At 44.7% G+C, this 24,345-nt stretch overlaps 1 protein-coding gene across 1 annotated transcript in view; it reads left to right on the plus strand.

Moving 5' to 3' along the window:
* Positions 1 to 24,045, plus strand: part of LOC309568836 (uncharacterized protein) — a 149,296-nt gene extending 125,251 nt beyond the window's left edge. Inside the window, exon 8 of the mRNA XM_082274621.1 lies at positions 23,610 to 24,045. Coding sequence (XP_082130747.1) covers positions 23,610 to 24,033 — 424 coding nt within the window. The 3' untranslated portion in view covers positions 24,034 to 24,045. The remainder of the gene's footprint in view (positions 1 to 23,609) is intronic.
* The last annotated feature ends 300 nt before the right edge of the window (positions 24,046 to 24,345 follow it).

Here is a 24,345-nt window from a genome sequence, read left to right on the forward strand (position 1 = left end):
TCTTCTAAAGCCGCCTTGATGGCCAACAGCTCCCGGTCACCGACATCATAATTCTTTTCTGCTTGACTTAATTTTCTTGAAAAGAAGGCTACTGGATGGAGCAAAGCTTTAGGCCCTTGGAGCTGTGATAAGATTGCTCCAGTAGCTACTTCCGAGGCGTCTACCTCCAGGACGTAGGGTAGAGTGGGTTCTTGGTGCTGTAATACTGGAGCAGAAGTGAACAGGGCTTTACGTTTATCAAAGGCTTCCTGGGCCTCCTGAGACCACTGAAATCGAGAGTGTTGTCGTGTCAATTGAGTGATGGGGGCGATGATGGCTGAGAACCCTCTGATGAACCTTCTGTAGAAATTAGCGAATCCTACAAATCTTTGGATTCCTTTTTTATCCACTGGAGCAGGCCACTCAAGAATAGAAGACACCTTCTAGGGGTCCATGGCGATTCCATTGGTGGATATTACCAACCCCAGGAATTGGATGGCTTGTTTCTCGAACTCACATTTCTCTGCTTTAGCATAGAGTCCATGTTTTCTAAGTGTAGATAAGACTTTCTTCACATGTACACGGTGTAGTTCGAGTGATGCAAAGAAAATAAGAATATCGTCAAGATAAACAATCAGAAAGTGATCCAGGTATTCTCTAAAGATGTCATTTACAAAATGCTGTAAAGTTGCCGGGGCATTACACAATCCAAAGGGCATGACAAGATACTCAAAATGTCCGAAACGGGTTCGTAAAGCTGTCTTCCACTCATCCCCCTCTCTAATCCGGACTAAATTATAAGAACCCCGGAGATCTAGTTTTGTGAAAACTTGGGCAGTCCTAAATCTTTGAAAAAGTTCTGGTACTAGGGGAAGTGGATATCGATTTTTAATAGTAATTTTATTTAATTCTCTGTAGTCCACACAGGGCCTAAGTGTGTGGTCCTTCTTTTCAACAAAGAAGATCCCCGCGCCTGCTGGGGAAGAGGATGGACGAATAAATCCTTAGTTTAGATTTTCGTCAATGTAGAGACGTAGAGCTTCCAATTCCACCTCGGATAACGGGAATATCCGGCCAAAGGGAATTTCTGCACCTGGCAGCAATTCTATGGGACAATCATAGGGCCGATGCGGTGGCAAGACATCGGCTCTCCTCTTATCAAACACGTCTAGAAAGTTGTGGTAGCTGGATGGGACAAGCTGGCTGTTATCAGATACTGATTGGATGGTCATGCAACTGGAAGAGCTCAGGGACTCAGGTACAAAACAATGTTGGCGGCAGTAGGCAGAGGAAAATATGATCTCCCCCTTAGACCAGTCAATCCTGGGGTTATGGGCTCGCAGCCAGGGGATGCCCAATATCACAGGAAATATGGGGGAGCGAAGGACATCGAAGCACAGGAATTCCTGATGTTCAGAGTCAGTTATAGTCATAACAGGTTCAGTCTCTTGGGTGACAGGCCCCGATGTGGGGATGGTGCCATCTGCCAGGTGAACAGTAAGGCTAAGTCTTTTAGGTCTAAGCGGAATGCTAAACTTCTTGGCTAGAGCAAGGTCTAGGAAGCAACTGCAAGCACCGGAGTCAATTATGGCCTGAAACTTGATTTCTCTATCCGCCACCTGTAGTGAAATGGGTAGAAGTAGGTGAGCTGGGTGAATCCCGGAGACTGGAGAGTAGGCAGGGCCAGGAAGCCGGGGCTTACTGGGTCTCACAGGGCAATTACAAAGAAAATGTCCAGCCCCTCCACAGTAGAGGCAAAGGTTGGCTTGCCGACGGCGTGTCCTTTCTTCGGGAGTTAGGGCAGAATGCATCAGTCCAATCTGGATTGGTTCTCCCTCTAGGGGTGTTGAGGAAGAAGAGGTAATAGGCGTAGAGTGGATTGCTGGGGGAACTCTGGGTAGCATCCAGGTAGGTCTGGAGGACTGAATTTGTTCGGATCGTCTCTCCCGCAGTCGGCGATCAAGCTGGATGGACAGTTTGATAAGGTGTTCCAGAGTGGCAGGGCTGTCGACTCGAGCCAGCTCGTCTTTAAGTGCTTCAGATAGGCCGAGCCGAAACTGGTACTTTAATGCGGCCTCATTCCAGCCGGTGTCTGCTGACCATTTGTAGAATTCAGCTGTATAGTCCTCAACAGGCAGGCACCCTTGTTGAAGTGTGTGTAGGCTGCCTCGGCCGTGGCCATTCGCTGGGGGTCGTCGTAAAGTTGCGACATAGTTTCGAAGAAAGCTGAGACTGAGTTGAGGACCGGGTTCTTTTGCTCCAAAAGATAATGGGCCCAGGATTGTGGTTCATCTGTGAGCAGAGAAATGACAAAGCCAACCTTAACGGTTTCAAGAGAAAAAGTCTGTGGTTGCAGAGCTAGATACAACTGGCAAGCGTTTTTAAAAGCCCTGAACTTTCTTCGGTCCCCAGAGAAACGTTCAGGTATGGGGACCCTTGGTTCAGGTGGAGGTACCACTATCGTTGGTGCGACAGCTGTGCGTTTATAGGCAGCAGAAGCTGAGGCTGGGGCTGTATTTTCCGGGTTCTGGTCAGTAGGAAAAGGAGTAGTGTATAGACTCTGCAGACGACCTTCCAATTGATCATAGTCTTCTTGCAGATTTGTTATGGCTTGCGTGATGGCTGCGACTTGTTGGCACAGAGCTTCTAATGGAGACGCACCTCTGTCGGCTTCAGACATCTTTTGGCTGACTGATACTGTCACGTACCTGGTCCTGAAGCCGAAATGCTGAGAGGGCTCTCCTTGCGGCTAGGTGCTCGGTGTCCCTGAAGGTGGAAACAGGGAACACAAAGCCCAAAGAAGCAGGGATTGCCGGCTGTGCCACTGATGAGAGATGCAGGTGTGGAGATCTCTCCGCAGGTGGATACCAGATGAGGTGAGCAGTAGGACCCAGTGGAGCTGATGATGGTGCAGACTGCACACAGCAGGAAACAGATTGTAGTGGCTCCAGTAAGCTGGATATGGCAAATAGGTATTGCAGGCTGGAGCAACAGGTAAGTACTGCAGGTGGGTACAGCAGGCTGGGTACTGCAGGTAGGCACCAAGGTGGATCACAGCAGACAGGGTGAAGCAGGAAACGTAGTCAGAGATGGATGCCAAGGTCAGTAAGCCAGTAGTCAGCAGACAGAAGAGCAGGGACCTAGTCAGGCAAGCCGAAGTCATACACAGGACAAGAGACAAGAGCAGATCCGTGGGCTATCCGAGGTCAGAGCTGACAGGAATGACAAGAGGTATCCAAAGGCAGGCCGGGTCGGTAACAGATGATCAGAAGCATAAGCACACACACAAGAACAGGAAGCAGGAAGCTGAAGATCAGTCAGCAATGTCCATGTGCTGCAGTCCCTCTTTTAAAGACCAGAGGGCGCCAAGATCTGACAAGCATTGTGTGAGCCAGCACACACACGTCTTTGCCATAGTGAACGTGCATTCGCAATACGTGTGCGTGCATTTGTGCGAGTGCGGCCATATTGGAAATTGGCCACCATGCCAGGCCTACGGGCAACTCTCCTCTGGCTAGTCTCCTGACAGATAGATACACCTTTTGATATCATATTTTCTATTCCGCTATTCAATCTACACCCTTGGGGTAAAAAGAATTAAATTGCGGGATAGTCTGTTTCGGTACGTGTGAGATACACCTTTACAATTTTTGGGGCTCATCTTACACCGCCGAGGATTGCAGGGTGCTTCAGTTTGCCTCCTGCCTGTTCCGAACTCCTCCTACTCCTCATCCTGCCTTTAGAGTACAAAAAATAGTAATCAGGGCCTAGTCTGGGTCTGTACGTGTGAAATAGATACACCTTTTGATATCATATTTTCTGTTCCGCTATTCAATCTACACCCTTGGGGTAAAAAGAATTAAATTGCGGCAGTCAGTATCAGTACGTGTGAGATACACCTTCCAATCTTTTGGGGCGCATCTTCCACCGCCGAGGATTGCAGGGTGCTTCAGTTTGCCTCCTGTTCCGAACTCCTCCTACTCCTCATCCTCATTGTGCCTTTAGGGTACAAAAAATTGTAATCGGGGCCTAGTTTGTGTTTGTACGTGTGAGATACACCGTTTTATAAAATTTTTTCTATTTCGCTATTCAATATACACCCTTTTTGAGTGTAAAAAATGAAATTACGGCATAGTCTGTATCGGTACATGTGAGATACACCTTTTTAAATTTGTTTGGCGCATCTCCTTCCACCGCCGAGGATTGCAGGGCGCTTCAGTTTGCCTCCTGTTCTGAACTCCTCCTACTCCTCATCCTCATCCTGACTTTAGGGTACAAAAAATTATAATCGGGGCCTAGTCTGTGTTTGTACGTGTGAGATACACCGTTTTATACAATTTTTTCTATTCCGCTATTAGTTTATACACCCTGTTTGAGTGTAAAAAATTAAATTACGGCATAGTCTGTATCGGTACATGTGAGATACACCTTTTTAAATTTGTTTGGTGCATCTCCTTCCACCGCCGAGGATTGCAGGGCGCTTCAGTTTGCCTCCTGTTCCGAACTCCTCCTACTCTTCATCCTCATCCTGCCTTTAGGGTACAAAAAATTGTAATCGGGCCTAGTCTGTGTTTGTACGTGTGAGATACACCGTTTTATAAAATTTTTTCTATTACGCTATTCAATATACACCCGGTTTGAGTGTAAAAAATTTAATTACGGCATAGTCTGTATCGGTACATGTGAGATACACCTTTTTAAATTTGTTTGGCGCATCTCCTTCCACCGCCGAGGATTGCAGGGCGCTTCAGTTTGCCTCCTGTTCCGAACTCCTCCTACTCCTCTTCCTCATCCTCATCCTGCCTTTAGGGTACAAAAAATTGTAATCGGGGCCTAGTCTGTGTTTGTACGTGTGAGATACACCGTTTTATATCCTTTTTTCTATTCCGCTATTCAATATACACCCTTTTGGAGTGAAAAAAATTAAATTTGCATCATACTTTGCATATTTGACTGTGAGATACACCCGTTGTATTTGTATACTGTTTTTCTATTCCGCTATTTAATAAACACCCTTTTGGGGTAAAAAAAATTAAATTGCGGCATAGTTTGCATATTTGACTGTGAGATACACCCGTGCGATACTGTTGTTGTTTTGTTCCGCTATTCAATAAACACCTTTCTAGGGCAAGATCATAAATTACAGAAATATGAGGAGACCGTCAAATAGGGGCCGTGGCCTGGGTCGTGGTGCTGCTGGTAGAGCTCCTGTTGCAAGGAGAGGACGTGGTCGATCTGTGCCAGCTACACGCACAAGTGAAACACCTTCCTCAAGTGTGAGCAGGCGACAGAAACTGCAGCAGTATTTGGTAGGGCATCATGCGCCTCTAGAAGTGATGAGGCCAGAAGAAGTACAGGCGATAGTAGATTGGGTTGCTGACAGTGCCTCCAGTTCCTTCACATTGTCTCCCACCCAGTCTACTGCAAAAAGGTCAGAGTTGACACATGCAGCCAATGTCCAACCGTCTTTCACCTCACCCCCTTGCAAATCAGGCAAGCAGTCTGAGCCCCAAGTCATGCAGCAGTCTCTTCTTCTTTTTGATGACTCTGTCAGCAGGGTTTCCCAGGGCCATCCACCTAGCCCTGCCCCAGAAGTGGAAGAGATTGAGTGCAGCGATGCCCAACCACTTATTTCTCAAGATGAGTACATGGAAGGACTATCACAGCACGTCTCCGATGATGACGAAACGCAGGTGCCAACTGCTGCGGCACTCAGAATTGTGGAGACCGACAAGGAGGGCAGGGGTGAAGACTGGGTGGAAGATGATGTGGAGGACGATGAGGTCCTCCAACCCACATGGAATGAAGGTCATGCAGGTGACCTGAGTAGTTTGGAGGAAGAGGCGGTGGTCGTACAGAGCCACCAGCACAGCAGAAGAGGGAGCAGGGTGCAGAAGCGGAGCGGCCGTGCCCTAGACACTACGCCTGCTATTGCCCAATAGGGATGATTGAACGGTTCGGGTCGACCATCGGTTCGGCCCGAACATTGGGTGTTCGAGGTTCGGCCGAATTTAGAACTTTTTGCCCAAAAAGTTCGGAATTCGGCAACCAGAACCGCCCAAAATGCAATGCTTCAGGAAATGGGCTTTAAAAGCCCGTGATTGGACCAGAACCATTAGCAAAAGCCAATTGAGGGGGCAGGAGAATGCTAGGAATGTGATTGGAGTGACTAGGGGGTCCCTAGACCAATCATTAGTGAATACGCCCCCCAGTATATAAGATCGCCCCCGCCATATTCCTAGCATTCTTATACTGGACATGGAAGAGAGTGGAAGCAGTTCTGTTAATTTTACTTTAAAAGTGTCATTTAGCTATTTATTAGTGTGAGGAAAGGGATATCTAGTGTAGTTAGAGTGCTCCTTTACACTTAAGTTAGCTTCAAAAATTCAGTTTCTGTAGGGAAAGTATGAAGTGTAAGGGGACCATAGTGTAGTGTAGGGTTAACAGACAGTGACTGCTATGGCAGGGTGACCAAACCCTTCCATAGCAGGGTGACCGCTATAGAGAAATGATCATTTCTCTGAATAGCTGCGGGACACCCTTATGGCTTCTCACCAGCCAAGCATTTTTTATGCTGCAGGGGCTGCCACTGTCAGTGCTTTTTTGAGGACATGTTTGATGTCAGACATGACATCTGAACATGTGTATAGGGGATATATATATACACATATATGTGTATATATACCCCTAGACATATATAGGTGTGATAGTAGCAGAAATAAATGCTTGCGCTAATGAAATCATTTACACAGATATATTTCTGCTACTATCACACCTATATATGTCTAGGTGTGTATATAAATATATGTATGTGTGTATATATACCACTATACACAAGTTCAGATGTTTTGCCTGCCTCAAAAGAACCCCAAAAAATGCCAAAAAAACGCTAGCGTAAAAAAAAAAATGCCCAGGTGTGTTTTTGCTGGCATTTTTTGGGAGTTTTTGGAGGCAGGCAAAACGTCAGAACTTGTGCACAGTACCACTATACACAAGTTCAGATGTTTTTCCTGACTGCAAAGAACCCCAAAAAATGCCTGCTATTAAACCGGGAGAGAAGCCAACTACCTGTGTTTAAAGTGTTCTAATACAAACAATCCTTTTTTTTCTGGTTCTGGACATGCTACAGAGCTGAAACTTCACAGGTACACCTTTTAGACCCCCCCCCCCCAGACACAAAATCACACAAAAAAAGGTCTTAAAAATTGTCATTTTTGATAAAAAAGCCAATTATTGAAAAAAAAAAAAAAGATTTTTTGATTTTTACTTTTGATTTCGTATCTGGGGGGTCTAAAAGGTGTGCATGTGAAGTTTCAGCTCTGTAGCATGTCCAGAACCAGAAAAAAAAAAGATTGTTTGCATTAGAACACTTTCTTTCAGGACAGGTAGTTTGCTTCTCTCCCGGTTTAATAGCAGGCATTTTTTGGGGTTCTTTGCAGTCAGGAAAAACATCTGAACTTGTGTATAGTGGTACTGTGCACAAGTTCTGATGTTTTGCCTGCCTCCAAAAACTCCCAAAAAATGCCAGCAAAAACACACCTGGGCATTTTTTTTTTTTTTTTTTGACGCTAGCATTTTTTTTGGCATATTTTTGGGTTCTTTGCAGTCAGGAAAAACATCTGAACTTGTGTATAGTGGTACTGTGCACAAGTTCTGATGTTTTGCCTGCCTCCAAAAACTCCCAAAAAATGCCAGCAAAAACACACCTGGGCATTTTTTTTTTTGACGCTAGCGTTTTTTTTGGCATTTTTTTGGGTTCTTTTGAGGCAGGCAAAACATCAGAACTTGTGTATAGTGGTGCATATACACACATACATATATTTATATACACCCCTAGACATATATAGGTGTGATAGTAGCAGAAATATATGCTTGCGCTAATGAAATCATTTACACTAATATATTTCTGCTACTATCACACCTATATATGTCTAGGTGTGTATAAACATATAAGTATGTGTGTATATATACCACTATAGACAAGTTCAGATGTTTTGCCTGCCTCAAAAGAACCCCAAAAAATGCCAAAAAAAACGCTAGCGTCCAAAAAAAAATGCCCAGGTGTGTTTTTGCTGCCATTTTTGGGGGGTTTTTGGAGGCAGACAAAACATCAGAACTTGTGCACAGTACCACTATACACGAGTTCAGATGTTTTTCCTGACTGCAAAGAACCCCCAAAAATGCCTGCTATTAAACCGGGAGAGAAGCAAACTACCTGTCCTGAAAGAAAGTGTTCTAATACACACAATCTTTTTTTCTGGTTCTGGACATGCTACAGAGCTGAAACTTCGCATGCACACCTTTTAGACCCCCCAGATATGAAATCCAAAGTAAAAATCATAAAATCTCTTTTTTTTTTTTTTTCAATAATTGGCTTTTTTTTATCAAAAATGACAATTTTTAAGAACTTTTTTTTTGTGTGATTTTGTGTCTGGGGGGTCTAAAAGGTGTACTGTGAAGTTTCAGCTCTGTAGCATGTCCAGAACCAGAAAAAAAAGATCATATAGGTGTTAAAGGAGGGTCCCACATCCCTGTTCTAATGAAAAATTATCTTTTTTTTTTTTTTTTTCATGGTTCTGGACATGCTACAGAGCTGAAACTTCACATGCACACCTTTTAGACCCCCCAGATACTAAATCCAAAGTCAAAATCAAAAAATCTCTTTTTTTTTTAATTTTTTCAATAATTGGCTTTTTTATCAAAAATTACAATTTTTAAGAACTTTTTTTTGTGTGATTAATAGTTAATGGGGCATGACCCAGAACCCTGGGCACTTTTTAGGGGCGTTTATTGGGTTTTAGGGCTTAAAAATTGTGTTTTTTGATTACCGAAGTTCGGGTCCCATTGATTTCAATGGGGTTCTGAAATCCGGGCCGAACTTTCGGGAAGTTCGGATGTTCTGGCCGAACCAAACTTTTCAAAAGTTCGATCATCCTTACTGCCAACGCAGCAAGGGACCGAGCGCACCAAAGCCAGCTCAAAGGAGTTCTCTAGCGTGGAAGTTCTTCAGAAAATGTGCTGATGACAGGACACGAGTGGTTTGCACCCTGTGCAATCAGAGCCTGAAGCGAGGCATAAACCTTCTCAACCTGAGCACAACCTGCATGATCAGGCATCTAAGTGCAAAGCACGAGCTGCAGTGGAGTAGACACCTTCAAAACCAAGAAAGGTCTCTGGCTCCTCCTGCTTCCTCTTCTGCTGCAGTCTCTGCCTCTTCATCCACCTCTGTAGTGACCCCGCAAACAGACGATCTGTCAGCAACACCACCACCTGGGTCACCAACCATCTCCACAATGTCCCGTGGAAGCGTTCAGCTTTCCATCTCCCAAACACTTCAGAGGAAGAGGAAGTACCCCCCTACCCACCCGCGATCCCTGGCCCTGAATGCCAGCATTTCAAAATTCTTGGCCTGTGAAATGCTGTCATTCCGTCTGGTGGAGACGCACAGTTTTAAAAGCCTTAGGTCGGTGGCTGTCCCACAGTACGTCATGCCCAGCCGCCACTACTTTTCCAGGCAAGCCATCCCTTCCCTGCACAACCAAGTGGGGGAAAAAATCAGGTGTGCACTGCGCAACGCCATCTGTGGCAAGGTCCACCTAACTACCGATACGAGGACCAGTAAGCATGGTCAGGGGCGTTATATCTCCCTAACGGCACACTGGGTAAATGCAGTGGCGGATGGGCCTGAGGCGGATAGCAATTTGGCGCATGTCCTTCCACCACTGTGGATTGCAGGGCGCTTCAGTTTGCCTCCTGTTCCTAACTCCTCCTACTCCGTTTCCTCATCCTCTACCGCCTCCTCATCCGGTCAGCGTAACACCTTCACCACCAACGTCAGCACAGCCAGGGGTAAACGACAGCAGGCAGTTTTAAAACTTGCCTGTTTGGGGGAAAAACCACACACCGCGCAGGATTTGTGGAGGAGCATGGAACAGCAGACAAATGAGTGGTTGCTGCCAGCGAGCCTCAAGCCCGGCCTGGTGGTGTGCGATAACGGGCGAAATCTCATAGCAGTTCTGGGCCTAGCCGGTTTGACGCACATCCCTTGCCTGGCGCATGTGCTGAATTTGGTGGTGCAGAGGTCCCTTAAAAATTACCCCGATATGTCAGAGCTGCTGCAGAAAGTGCGGGCCGTCTGTGCGCACTTTTGGCGTTCTCACCCTGCTGCTGCTCGCCTGTCAGCGCTGCAGCGTAACTTCGGCCTTCCCGCTCACCGCCTCATATGTGACGTGCCCACAAGGTGGAACTCCACCTTGAACATGCTGGAAAGACTGTGCGAGCAGCAGCAGGCCATAGTGGAGTTTCAGCTGCAGCACGCACGCGTGAGTCGCTCTGCGGAACAGCACCACTTCACCACCAATAACTGGGCCTCCATGCGAGACCTGTGTGCCTTGTTGTGCTGTTTTGAGTACTCCACCAACATGGCCAGTACCGATGACGCCGTTGTCAGCTTAACTATCCCACTTCTATGCCTCCTTCAAAAAACGATTCGGGCAATGATGGAAGAGGATGTGGCACAGGATGAGGTGGAGGAGGATGAAGAGGTAACATTTCCAAGGCTTTCAGGGCAGTCATTCGCAAGTGGCTCCGAGGGTGGGTTCCTGCACACACAAACGCCAGGGACACAATTGTCCAGCAGGGGCACAGTTCTGGAGGACGAGGAGAAGGAGATGGAGGAGGAGGAACCATGTTCACAGCAGGGTGGCACCCAGACCATCTCATGGCCATCAGTGTTGCGTGGCTGGGGGGATACAGAGGACACAGACCATACACCTCCCACAGAGGACAGCTTTTCGTTGCTTCTGGGCAGCCTGGCATACATGAACGATTGCATGCTGCAGTGTCTCCTTAATGACCACTGAGTTTCCCACATTATAACTTGTGCTGATTACTGGGTGGCCACGCTGCTCGATCCTCGTTACAAGGACAATGTACCGTCCTTAATTCCCTCACTGGAGCGTGATCGTAAGATGCGCGAGTACAAGCGTACGCTGGTAGACGTACTGCTGGTGGCATTCCCACCTGACAGCGGGGGCACATTGGAAGCACAAGGCGAAGGCAGAGAAGGAGGAAGAGGTAGCCAACGCAGCCGGGGCACCGCCAGCACCTCAGAAGGCAGGGCTAACATGGCCGAAATGTGGAAAAGCTTTGTCAACACGCCACAACAACCAGCACCACCAGCTGATATGGAACGTCTTAGCAGGAGGCAGCATTTCACCAACATGGTGGAGCAGTATGTGTGCACACGCCTAGACGTACTGAATGACGGGTCTGCCCCCTTCAACTTCTGGGTCTCCAAATTGGGCACATGGCCTGAGCTTGCCCTTTACGCCTTGGAGGTGCTAGCGTGCCCTGCAGCCAGTGTATTATCTGAACGTCTATTTAGCACGGCTGGGGGCGTTATCACAGACAAGCGCAGCTGTCTGTCCAGAGACAATGTGGACAAGCTCACATTCATTAAAATTAACTAGGCATGGATCCCACAAAACTTGTCTGTACCTTGTGCAGAATAAACATGTATACCGGTCTTACCCAGCCATTGTTGTATTTTTGATCTTTCTCACTCTTTTGGGGTGTACCCTAATGGAATAGTAGACAGGACTCCCTAGATTATTAATATATAACAGATAATAAATTAACAATAATGAGACACCACACAACATGTGGTTGGAAAATTTTTAAGGCCGCGGCCGTTTATTATTTGTTTATTTAAACAAACGTGATAAAAGATTTTCAACAATATTGTAAAACACTGAAAACAACCTGGTCACTATGACCCAGGTTGTAAGAATAAACAAATTCAACTTAACCACTTTACCGCTGAGTACCGTAGTACTACTGCGGCAAAGTGGCACGATCCCGTCTGACGACGTAGACCTACGTCGCCAGGCTCCTCCCCCTGTAGGCGGCGCTCCCGCTGTTTTCATTCACAGCGGGAGTCGGGCCAGGGGAGGAGCAGCGGCGATCGCCGCTGCTCTGCCCCGATCGTCGGGGAATCCAGTTTGGAGATCCGCCCGCCTGTGTAAACAGAGTGGGCGGATCTCCTCAGTGACAGGGAGTGACAGATCGGAGTGTTCAGCATAGCTGGACATCCGATCTGTCCCTGTCTCACACAGTAACCTCCCCCCCCCCACACGTCAGTAAGCACCAGGCATACATTAACCCCTCCCTCTCCGATAAAATTAACCCCTTCCCTGCCAGTGTCATTTTTACAGTAACAGTGCATATTTATAGCACTGATTACTGCAGTAATGTCACTGGTACCCCCAAAAGTGTCAAAAATGTCAGTCAAGGGTCCGATCTGTCCGCCGCAATGTCGCAATCCCGCAAAAAAAAACGCAGATCGCCGCCATTACTCGTTAAAAAAAAAAACACCAAAAATGACATAAATCTTTCCCTTTGTTAGTAAACGCAATAACATTTGCGCAAACCAATCAAAATACTTTTATTGCGATTTTTTTTTACCAAACATGGGTAGCAGAAAACAAATTGGCCAAAAATGTAAAAAAAAATAGGTTTTTACATCTTTTTTGGGGGGAATTTCATATAAAAAAATGTTAAAAATATTGTTATTTTTTCAAAATAAACGCTTTTTTTGTTTATAGCGCAAAAAGTAAAAATCGCACAGGTGATCAAATACCACCAAAAGAAAGCTCTGTTTGTGAGAAAAAAAGGACGTAAATTTTGTTTGGGTATGGCGTCGCATGACCGCGCAATTGTCAGTTAAATTCGCACAGCGCCGAATCGCAAAAAGTGGCCCAGACGTAAGACAGCAAAATGCTCTAGTGGTAAAGTGGTTAATAAAATTATCCAGAACAACATTAATACACAGAACAAATCGTGTATATATATATATATATATATATATATATATATACATTGTTCCCCTTTGCAAAACACAAAGGTGAAATTTGAGTGGGAACAGCGGCTGAATAACCCCAGGTCATAAAGGTCAACTAAACTTTCCCCAGCCACAATTTTACCTCACCCTGTGACTGCTAATAACTAGCCTACACCAAGTTATAATCCCTGTCCCCATCCCATGAGGAAAAGGGGGCACAAAATGATGCCCCTTTTCCTTTCATTTAGAAAAAAATAAAATTAAAAACAAAAACCAGTGTTGGCTACCTCGTCCTCCTCCACCGCCACTTCCACCTACACCACCACATCCACCGCCACCTCAACCTCCTACTCGATATGGACCTCGTCCTCCTAGATCAAGATTATTATTTTTTATTTTCATGTATTTTATGTTATTTTAAGTTGTTTCCCTATCCACATTTGTTTGCAGAGCCCTTGCCATGCTCTTAAAAACATTTTGCTGCCATTTGCAGCCCTCTAGCCCTTTCCATGACTTTTTTAGAGCCATTTTAGTGCTCAAAAGTTTGGGTCCCCATTGACTGAGGTTCGGGGTCAAGTTCGGGTTAAGTTCGGGTCCCGAACTCGAACTTTTTTGCGACGTTCGGCCGAACCCGTCGAACATCCAGTTGTCCGCTCAACTCTACTTACTTTAAAACCCCAACCCCTGTCAGACCATAGCCCACCTCCTCATCTGGCCAAAACAGCAGTGTTAGATGACTGGGCTTAGCCAATCGTGTGGAACTATCGCAACAACACCAACCATTATTGAGGCTTGGGGACTGTAACGCTCCTGCGTTTTATGTATGATGTGGATTTTCAGCTGCAGAAATATTCCACTTCAGTAGTCATGTAGAGAAACGCTGAGACACCAATCCCAACTCCCAATGACTCATCATGTGTGGATGATCTCAATTCAGCAAGTAAATACACACACTCAATAAGATGTTTCCTAGAGTGACTTATGTATATAGTAACACAGTGATGATAGGCTGAAGAGACAGGTTGGGTAGAGATGGTAGATGACAGACACTTGAAAGGAAATGTTCTTGAAAGTAAGATAGTAGCAGATGGGATGCAGATAGGTTTAGCAATCATGTATGGTAGCAGATGACAGAGTAGCAGGTGGACATACAAGAGAGATCAACCCAGTGCAAGAACAGGTGGTAGTAGGCTCAAGAGCTAGCAATCTTAGATAATGCAGATGTAGTAATAGTCCTTAGTATGCAGAGCTAGATAGTGTAAGCTTTAGTATGAAGGTTATAGAGGTTTCCCCTGTGGGGTACTTATCACTAATAGCGGATGATCCGGTAGCAGGATACAGGGATCAGCGCAGCGTGGTTCCGACAGCGAGGTATGCTTGCAAGCATGAGAGCTTCAAGACAGGTTAGCATCAAGGCACAAAGCAGTTTGAACGAACACATGTGAGTGAGAGCCGGCGATCTAAATAGCCATCCAGTCCAGCGCTCAGTGATGACAGCATCAGTCTTAAAGGTGTATGCGCACCTTACCAAAAGAGAATGGTGGGGCGCATATACTTATGAAAGAGTAATTAGGGTACCCAAAGGTACCAGAACATTACAGTACCCCCCCCCTTAAGGCCGGCTCCTGAAGGCCTCTGGAGCTGGTTTGTCTGGGTACTTCGCATGAAAATTGCGGATTAATCTAGAGGCATGTATGTCAGAGGTGTTTAGCCAGGTGTCGTCTTGGGGCCCATAGTTCTTCCATCGAACCAAGTACTGAAGTCTTCCTCTGTGGACATGAGAATCCAGTTTCTTTTTTATCTCATATTCTTCTCCACCTTCAACTTGTACAGGAGGAGGAGGTGGGATAGTAGGCCTTATTCCTTGGTCAGGAACATGGGGCTTCAGTAGCGACACATGGAAAATGGGATGTATTTTGAGGTCTATTGGCAATGTAAGCTGTACTGCAGCTTTTCCAATAAGTTTCTTGATTGGGAAAGGTCCCAAGAACAGAGGTCCAAGCTTTTTGCTAGGGATTTTCAGTCTTAAATTTTTTGTTGAGAGCCAAACGAGGTCCCCGATAGCGTACTGAGGAGAAGGTCTTCTGCGAAGATCATAGTACTTCTTTTGTTGACTATGAGCGTGTGCAATGGAAGTATTAAGCAAACCCAGAGAGTCCTTTATTTGGGTAAGATAGTCTGAGGCTACTGGGTTATTTGAAGGAAGGATGCGTGGTGGAAGAATAGAGGGATGAAACCCATAGTTCAAGTAGAACGGACTCTGCTTGGTCGTACTGTGGGTTGCGTTGTTGTAGGCAAATTCTGCCAGAGGGAGAAGATCCACCCAATCATCCTGTTGGTAAGAAGTGTAACAACGTAAATATTGCTCGATGCATTGGTTGACTCTTTCAGTCTGTCCGTTGGTCTGCGGATGGTAAGGAGAAGTGAGTTTCCGCTCGATCCGTAGTATGTGACATAGTTCTTGCCAGAACTTGGAAATAAATTGTGATCCACGGTCAGACAGAAGAGTTTTTGGGATACCATGTAACTTAAAGACATGTTTCATCAAGAGTTCTGCCGTTTGTTTGGACGAAGGTAGTCTGCGAATAGCAATGAAATGTGCCATTTTTGTCAGATGGTCCACTGACACTAAGATGGTATTAAATCCTTTGGAAGGAGGCAATTCCACTATAAAGTCCAAGGACACAACTTCCCATGGAGTTTGGGGTATTGGTAGACTGCATAGTAGACCGGATGGTCTCGTAGTGTCAATTTTGGACCTGGCACAGACATTGCATGAAGAGACGAATTTTTGTATAGATGTTTTCATATCAGGCCACCAGAATTGCCTGGTAATCAGATTAAGAGTCTTTGTCATACCCATATGTCCTGCCATAGGCACATCATGCGATAATTCCAAGATCTTGGTGCGTATGGTAGGTGGTATGTAAAGTTTGTCGTTGTAGTAGAGGAAGCCTTCTGCATCAGTATTTAGTTGTGGTGGGGGTGAATCCAAACTTATACCATGCAAAACCTCTTCCTTCAAGGAACGGACAACTCCAATAATGCGTTTGTGAGGTATTATAGGAACGGAAGGGATTTCAAAGTAGTTTTCTTCAGTTAGTCGTGATAGTGCATCCGCCTTTTTGTTCTTATCTGCAGGTGTGTAGGTCACTAGGAAGTTAAACCTTAGAAAGAATAGTGACCATCGTACCTTGTCGGTGAGAGAGAGTTTTGTTAGTCTGAAGATATTGGAGATTTTTATGGTCCATGTATATAAGTATTGGTAATTGGGTGCCTTTGAGTAGATGTCGCCAATTCTCCAGAGCCAATTTTATAGCAAGCAGTTCCTTTTCACCCACGGGGTAATTTATCTCTGGACTGCTTAGGGATTTAGAAAAAAAGGCGACTGGATGAAGTGGTGAAGTGTGAGTTGGTCGTTGGGAGAGTATTGCTCCTACTGCCAGGTTTGACGCATCTACTTCCAGAATGTATTGGAGGGATGGGTCTGGATGGCGTAGTATGGGAGCAGAAGTAAACCTTGTCTTTAACAGGTGAAAAGCTTTATTTGCTTCATCTGACCATTTGAATGGTTTTTTAATGCTAGTGAGCTGTGTGAGGGGTCTCACAATGGCAGAGAAGTTTCTAATGAACTTCCTGTAGAAATTCGAAAATCCAAGGAATCGCTGTAGCGCCTTGCGTGTGGTTGGTGTAGGCCAATCCTGAATGCAGGATATCTTACTCATGTCCATCTCGATTCCTGTTTTGGATATGATGTAGCCTAGAAACAGTACCTCTTCTTTATGAAAGCATTTTTTCAGTTTCACATAAAGGTTGTGTGCAAGCAATCTCGATAATACTAGTCTTACATGTCTTATGTGTTCAGACAGGGATCGTGAATATATAAGTATATCGTCCAGATATACCACAACACAGACATCTAGTAAGTCTCTGAAAATATCGTTTATAAATCGTTGAAAAACTGCAGGGGCGTTGCATAGCCCGAATGGCATTACAAGATATTCGAACAATCCGTATCTGGTTCTGAATGCAGTCTTCCACTCGTGTCCATCACGGATTCGAATGAGATTGTATGCTCCCTTCAGGTCCAATTTTGAAAAATAGGTAGCTCCATGCACCTGCTCAATGAGCTCAGGGATAAGCAGTAGAGGATAGCGATCTTTTATTGTAATAGCATTCAATTGCCTATAGTCGATGATAGGCCTGAGACTTGAGTCCTTATTGTGAAAAAAAAAGAGTCCTGCTGCTGTGGAAGAAGTGGAAGGTCTAATAAAACCTTTTTCCAAATTCTCATCCAAATAGTCTTTGAGATGGGAAAGTTCATCCTGTGAAAGAGGATAAACATGACCGAACGGCAATTTGCTATTTGGGAGTAGATCAATGCTACAATCATAGTCTCGATGGGGAGGTAGTGCTTGAGCATTTTTCTCAAGAAAAACCTCAGAGAGATCCTGATAACATAGTGGTGCAATCTCATCTGTCACCACAGACAGGATCTTCCCCAAAGACGGGAGGTTACACGTACCCTCGCAATAGCAAGAGAGGAAGGTCAGGGTCCGTCCCTTCCAATCTATGGTTGGTTGATGTGTGTGCAACCAGGGAAGTCCCAAAACAACGGGAAAGTGGGGTGAAGGTATTAGATCGAAGGTAGTGGTCTCCATATGAGACCCGTTAGTAGTGACTAGGAGTGCCTGTGTCTGATCAGTGATCGGACCAGAGGATAAAGGAACACCGTTAATAAGACTCACTGAGACAGGTTTAAGTTTAGAAATAATAGGAACTTTATTTAAAGCAGCAAAACGTATGTCAATATAATTTCCACAAGATCCTGTGTCAATCATGGCCTTAGTAGTAATCCTGTTCTGGTCCCACTGTAATGTTAAGCAAACAGAAAGGTAAGGGTTAGTGATTGAAGTTGTCAATCCCCCTAGGAGGACATGTGAACACTCACCCTTCTTTTTGTTGACTAGGGGACAGACGTTTATCTTGTGATCCGGGGATGCACAGTACAAGCAGAGATTACCAGATCGTCTTATGGCTCTTTCCATAGTTGATAGAGGTGGGCGTATGGTTCCTACCTCCATAGGAACGGGGTCAACGGCCGAAATCCGAGAAGAACTGGATAACGGCATTCCCATTTTCTCAGCCTTTCTTTCTCGTAGTCTTCTATCTATGGTGATACTGAGTTGTATCAATGCATCCAGGGTTTTTGGCAGATCCGCTCGGGCGAGCTCGTCTTTAACGGCCTCTGATAGGGTCCATCTCTTGAATTCTGCGACAAAGTCTTCTACAGGTCTCCCACCTTGTTTCAAGGATCTTAATTGAAGATCGGCAGTACTCTGCCTATTGGGATCATCATGTAGGCTAGTGAGTTCTGCTAGGAACAAGGCATAGGAGTTGAGAAGCTGATCGCTTTTCTCAAAAAGAGAGTCTGCCCAGGCCCGAGGATCGCCTGTTAGGTAAGAAATAATAGTACAAACCTTAATGTGATCAGTAAGGTAGGTACGGGGTTTTAGCAAGAAAAGTAACTCACATGCGTTTTTAAATTCGCGAAATTTTTTGCGATCGCCTGTAAATACCAAAGGAGGATTTATTTTGGGTTCAGGGGACTGAGCAGTGGTAAGTTGTGTCAGTCTAATTACCTGCTGCGACAGAGCCTGATTGTCTTCTTTTAATTCAGCAAGTGCGTGTATTAACGCAGTTACTTGCTGTTTTAATTGTGTCATCTGAGTGGTTATTTCTGCTGAATCCATTTGTGGTTCGTTCAATCTGTAACGCTCCTGCGTTTTATGTATGATGTGGATTTTCAGCTGCAGAAATATTCCACTTCAGTAGTCATGTAGAGAAACGCTGAGACACCAATCCCAACTCCCAATGACTCATCATGTGTGGATGATCTCAATTCAGCAAGTAAATACACACACTCAATAAGATGTTTCCTAGAGTGACTTATGTATATAGTAACACAGTGATGATAGGCTGAAGAGACAGGTTGGGTAGAGATGGTAGATGACAGACACTTGAAAGGAAATGTTCTTGAAAGTAAGATAGTAGCAGATGGGATGCAGATAGGTTTAGCAATCATGTATGGTAGCAGATGACAGAGTAGCAGGTGGACATACAAGAGAGATCAACCCAGTGCAAGAACAGGTGGTAGTAGGCTCAAGAGCTAGCAATCTTAGATAATGCAGATGTAGTAATAGTCCTTAGTATGCAGAGCTAGATAGTGTAAGCTTTAGTATGAAGGTTATAGAGGTTTCCCCTGTGGGGTACTTATCACTAATAGCAATGTAGCAGCGGAGAGGTTCGGCAAGAGCGGATGATCCGGTAGCGGGATACAGGGATCAGCTCAGCGTGGTTCCGACAGCGAGGTATGCTTGCAAGCATGAGAGCTTCAAGACAGGTTAGCATCAAGGCACAAAGCAGTTTGAACGAACACATGTGAGTGAGAGCCGGCGATCTAAATAGCCACCCAGTCCGGCGCTCAGTGATGACAGCATCAGTCTTAAAGGTGTATGCGCACCTTACCAAAAGAGAATGGTGGGGCGCATATACTTATGAAAGAGTAATTAGGGTACCCAAAGGTACCAGAACATTACAGGGACAGAGAAGGAGGAAATAAAAGCATGGAACATGTGTCCTGTGCTTCAATGATAGAACACCACAGTACTCTGTTACCCCCAAGACCACCAGAATAGGGTTCCTCATGGGGGGCGCCTTTAGCACCTGTGGTATGAGGAATTCAGGGAGGAGAGTTTCAGAGAACTTGCCTGAAAAAGACCAAAGGAAGCAGACGGGTAAGGGTAAAAATAGTACAAAAATTTATTTCATTAGTAATTAATTTCTTGCTAGGGACAGTAGCTGCATCCTATTGACCTGGGGATAAAAAATAAGAATTCTGGTGCTAGGTAGAGTTTTTCATTTATATAGTAGTCAGTCTTGTAGCCTTGTAAGGATTGCCCTCAGTAAGCTGCCATACCATGCACAGGAAAGTACTATTAGGCAGGTTAAACTTAACAGGTGCTGACCAAAGAAACAAACTGTGTGTGATAAAGAGACAGCTAGGGCCATTTACTGTGTTTGGATGTATTGTACTCTAGTGGTAAGAAATATCAAATAACATTAAAATAAAAGCACATATTGTATTGCTTCTTTGTTTTTTAAGAATGCTAATATTTTAGAGTTAATTTCCTAAAGGCAAACAGACATTGCAAGGGAAGTTGTACTTTGCAAGGGAATTTTACCCCACACTTAATGAATAAAGTTAAGGTCTGCTGACTTCCATCGTCCAATCATACGCAAGTAAAAATGTTTTTTTTTATTTTCTTTGTGTGTGATTGGGTATTCTTTGCAAATTGAAATATCACCTCATTCACTAAGACCTGGGGAAAATGCCCTTGCAAAGTGCAACTTCATTTGAAAAGCAAACAGACTATTTGCCTTTAGTAAACCAACCCCATTGTCTTACCAGTTCAAGGAACAACAAGCAAACACATTTCAGTGACAATAGCTTGTCCAGCAGTCCTCCAGAGGACCTAACTTAAACGTAAAAATGTTTCTAGAATGTTGGAAAATGAATGAAGATAGTGGGTGGAAGCTAGTAGAGGTTTCCTTGATTATTTAGGGGCCCTTAGCCAATCCCCAGGTTGGGGGCCTGGCAGGGAACTAAGAAGCCTATAAATAGACATGAGCCATGCCAGCAGGGGAGCTGGGTGGAACATGGAGAAGCAGGGTTGAAGAGAGTTTGTCAGTGGCCCTTGAGGGACCGCTTCCAGGGGGGCTGGGGAGGCTGGCCTGGAAGGATCCCACCACAGCAGGAATTTGGAGGCACCCTAACCAGAGAGGCAGTGGAGAGAGCAAGGGGAAACAGTGAGTAGTTCCACAGTGAGTAGAGTAACGGCTTGACGCATTTCGCTCTGCCAATCAGAGCATTCTCAAAAGGATTCTGATTGCTTTTGAGAATGCTCTGATTGGCAGAGTGAAACGCGTCAAGCCGTTACTCTCACGCACCACGTCACTTCCGGTCCGAGCGAGTGGAAAGCATAGGAAAGTTTGGTGTCCCCGAGATAGGAGCCGATACCGCATATTTGATTTGTAACGCTGTAAGTGCAATCTTAATTAATCTTTAACCACTTTACCACCGGAGGATTTTGCTGTCTTCCGTCCAGGCCACTTTTTGCGATTCGGCGCTGTGCGAATTTAACTGACAATTGCGCGGTCATGCGACGCCGTACCCAAACAAAATTTACGTCCATTTTTTCCCACAAACAGAGCTTTCTTTTGGTGGTATTTGATCACCTGTGCGATTTTTACTTTTTGCGCTATAAACAAAAAAGTGCGTTTATTTTAAAAAAATAACAATATTTTTAACATTTTTTTATATGAAATTCCCCCCCAAAAAAATGTAAAAATCTAATTTTTTTTTAATTTTTGGCCAATTTGTTTTCTGTTACCTATGTTTGGTAAAGAAAAATCGCAATAAGCGTATTTTGATTGGTTTGCGCAAAAGTTATTGCGTTTACTAACTAAGGGAAAGATTTCTGTCATTTTTGGTATTTTTTTTTTAACGCGTAATGGCGGCGATCTGTGATTTTTTTTTTGCGGGACTGCGACATTGCGGCAGACAGATCGGACCCTTGACTGACATTTTTGACACTTTTGGGGGTACCAGTGACATTACTGCAGTAATCAGTGCTATATATATGCACTGTTACTGTAAAAATGACACTGGCAGGGAAGGGGTTAATTTTATTGGAGAGGGAGGGGTTAATGTATGCCTGGTGCTTACTGACGTGTGGGGGGGGAGGTGACTGAGTGACAGAAGGACAGATCGGATGTCCAGCTATGCTGAACACTCCGATCTGTCAGTCCCTGTCACTATAGAGATCCGCCCGCTCTGTTTACACAGGCGGGCGGATCTCCTCACTCGATTCCCCGATGATCGGGGCAGAGCAGCGGCGATCGGCGCTGCTCATCCCCTGGCCCGACTCCCGCTGTGACTGAACACAGTGGGAGCGGGCCTCCGGCGGCGCGCGAGCGCCGCCCACAAGGGGCGGAGTCCAGCGACGTAGGTCTACGTCGCTGGACGGGATCGTGCCACATTGCCGCAGTAGCAGCAATGTGAGCAGGGCGGAAGTGGTTAATAAAGTTAGTAATACTGCACAATGAGGTCTCTCTCCATTTGACTTTTATGGTGGATTTATTCCTGGATGGTACGAATCGGAAACTGCTGCGATCTGAGTGTGAGGAGATATTGATCTGAGGTGCTGCTAACCTGGTGCTTTCCTGGGTTCCTGGCCATTGTTTATGCTAATAAGGCTTGATTTCTCTTACAGTCCGGTGAGTAGGAGACTGAGAGGGGAGCACCCGGACGCATGAGCACTGAGCACTTTGATCATCCCAATATTTGGTGTAAGACAGCAGACAAGCACTGAGCACTTTTTGTATGAATTTGGAAAATTAATTTATTCATATTTATTGTCACCGAGCACTGGACACTAACATTGGAATAACTATATGTTTACACTAATGAGTTTAATAGCATCAATATTTATTTATAATTCATTATATTCGTGGATATTTTTTGGATATGTTTTGGATTTATGTATCTATGATAATGAGTTTTACATCACTTAGCACTTTATAATACATCTCACATGGTATGGTATTTATTTAAAAGATATGTGTAAGATGCTGTTCACTCCACATTGCTACTTTACCAAGGGACTTCAAGTTCCTAGCCTGTAATGGGCTGTTGCTGAACTAACTAGAGACTGTTAGTTCCCCCAGGAGTGAACCAGTAGGAGCTGTATAAGAGAACCAAGTTTGTGTAGATGGAAGGAAGAAGAGGAATCTTTAAATAGTGAGGAAGATGTTCCTGGTTTTGATTGTTGGCCTTTTTAAAGTTGGGTATCCTGTAATCCCTTACCCCACCCAAGTTATCATCCCCTAATAAAACAACAACAAAAAAAAACAAGCCAAAGTTCTGATCACTGTGTCTGGATACAAGAAGGAAATGCTGTGTGACTGGCTGTGCACACCCTGACATCAGCAACTCCTATGGGGGAAGTGTTACACTAGTATGACAATTTTATTTTTAACTTACCAAATTAGTCTAACCGAATTTTGGCAGCATCGCTCATCATGCCATATCACTGTATATTGAAATCTTTACTGTATTGTGTATATTAAAATGGAGTTCCACCTAAAACAAAAGAAAATACATAAAAATACCCCCGGGACAGTCAGGGCTAGTGCATTCCACAATGGATAGCCTCTGAACTGTCTTGGGTTGCACTTACCTTTTAGAAGAAATACTTACCTTGAAAATGTATTGTTCAGCGCTGCCATCTCAGGTGTGGACAGCTGAAGCCAGCGCGATCCTCTTCTGCGTCCTCTTCCGTCCTCTTCGGTCCCACGATGCACTGCACCGGCCCTGCCGTCACTTCCGGGGGGCTACAGCGTCATCCCTGCACAGCTTCTGGGCATGCCCAGAAGCTGTTTAGCAAGGTATGACGTGCCTGCACCGGAACTGACGTCGGGGTCGGTGCAGGCGCATTGATTCCTGGGAGCGATGACTTTCAGCTCACAGGAATCATTGCAAGCCAGGAATGACGACTCGCCGTGGCCGCCGAGGGAGGAAGAGGAAGTAAGGTAAGTATATAATCTTCTAAAACAAGGTAAGTAAAAAAAAAAAAATTGCGATTATCCAATCGTTTTTCAGGTGACCCGGAGCAAGAAGATAGACCGAAGTTAAATTTTACTTTAAGTTTTTTTTCTTTTCTTTCAGAGATCAAATTCAGGAAACAGAAATGCGCCTAAGGTCATCCGTCTCGCAGATTTTGAAATGTAATTATGAACAGGAAAATATAACCTCCCCGGTGCTATTACCACTTGCTGACTGCATTATCAGTGCTTGGATATTGGAAATCATCAGTAAAAATGAAGATGAATACATTAAGAATCTGGAGAAGACATTAAAGCTGCTAAAACCCGGAGGCCAGCTGATACTTCTTGCAGTATTAGATACAACTTACTTTATTGTTGCAGGAAAACGGCTCCATTGTTTAACATATAATGAGGAGTTTGTGAAAAATGCCTTTGGTAAGGTGGGTTTGGTCGTTGATTTCTGTGCAGTGCAGAAGAGAAGCAATGTCAGCGATCTCATTGATTATAAAGCTGTGATGTTCATTGTAGGACGCAAAGGGGAATAGATGATTGGAGCCAATAGCATTAATGTTAGTGTGGAAATCTTACAAGGAATCTACAGGCAATAAATAGAATGAATCATTGACCCAATAATAGCAGTCAGAAATCACAGCAGCTGTGCTAAAGTCAGAAAAGTCATTTTGCATTAATCTGTGTTAAATTGTGTTAACAAATGTCGCTATCTTAATAAAGATCATTCAGAATATAAATGTGTGTTGACTTGTCTTGGAACGATATTGTAAACCTTTTATGTATACAACATATCTTTTTATCTATTTATTGATAACCAACGCATTTCAGGACATTTTACGGTGTTG

This window comes from Pelophylax lessonae (genome assembly GCF_965119305.1).
Source record: "Pelophylax lessonae genome assembly, chromosome: 12".
Lineage (NCBI taxonomy): Eukaryota > Metazoa > Chordata > Amphibia > Anura > Ranidae > Pelophylax > Pelophylax lessonae.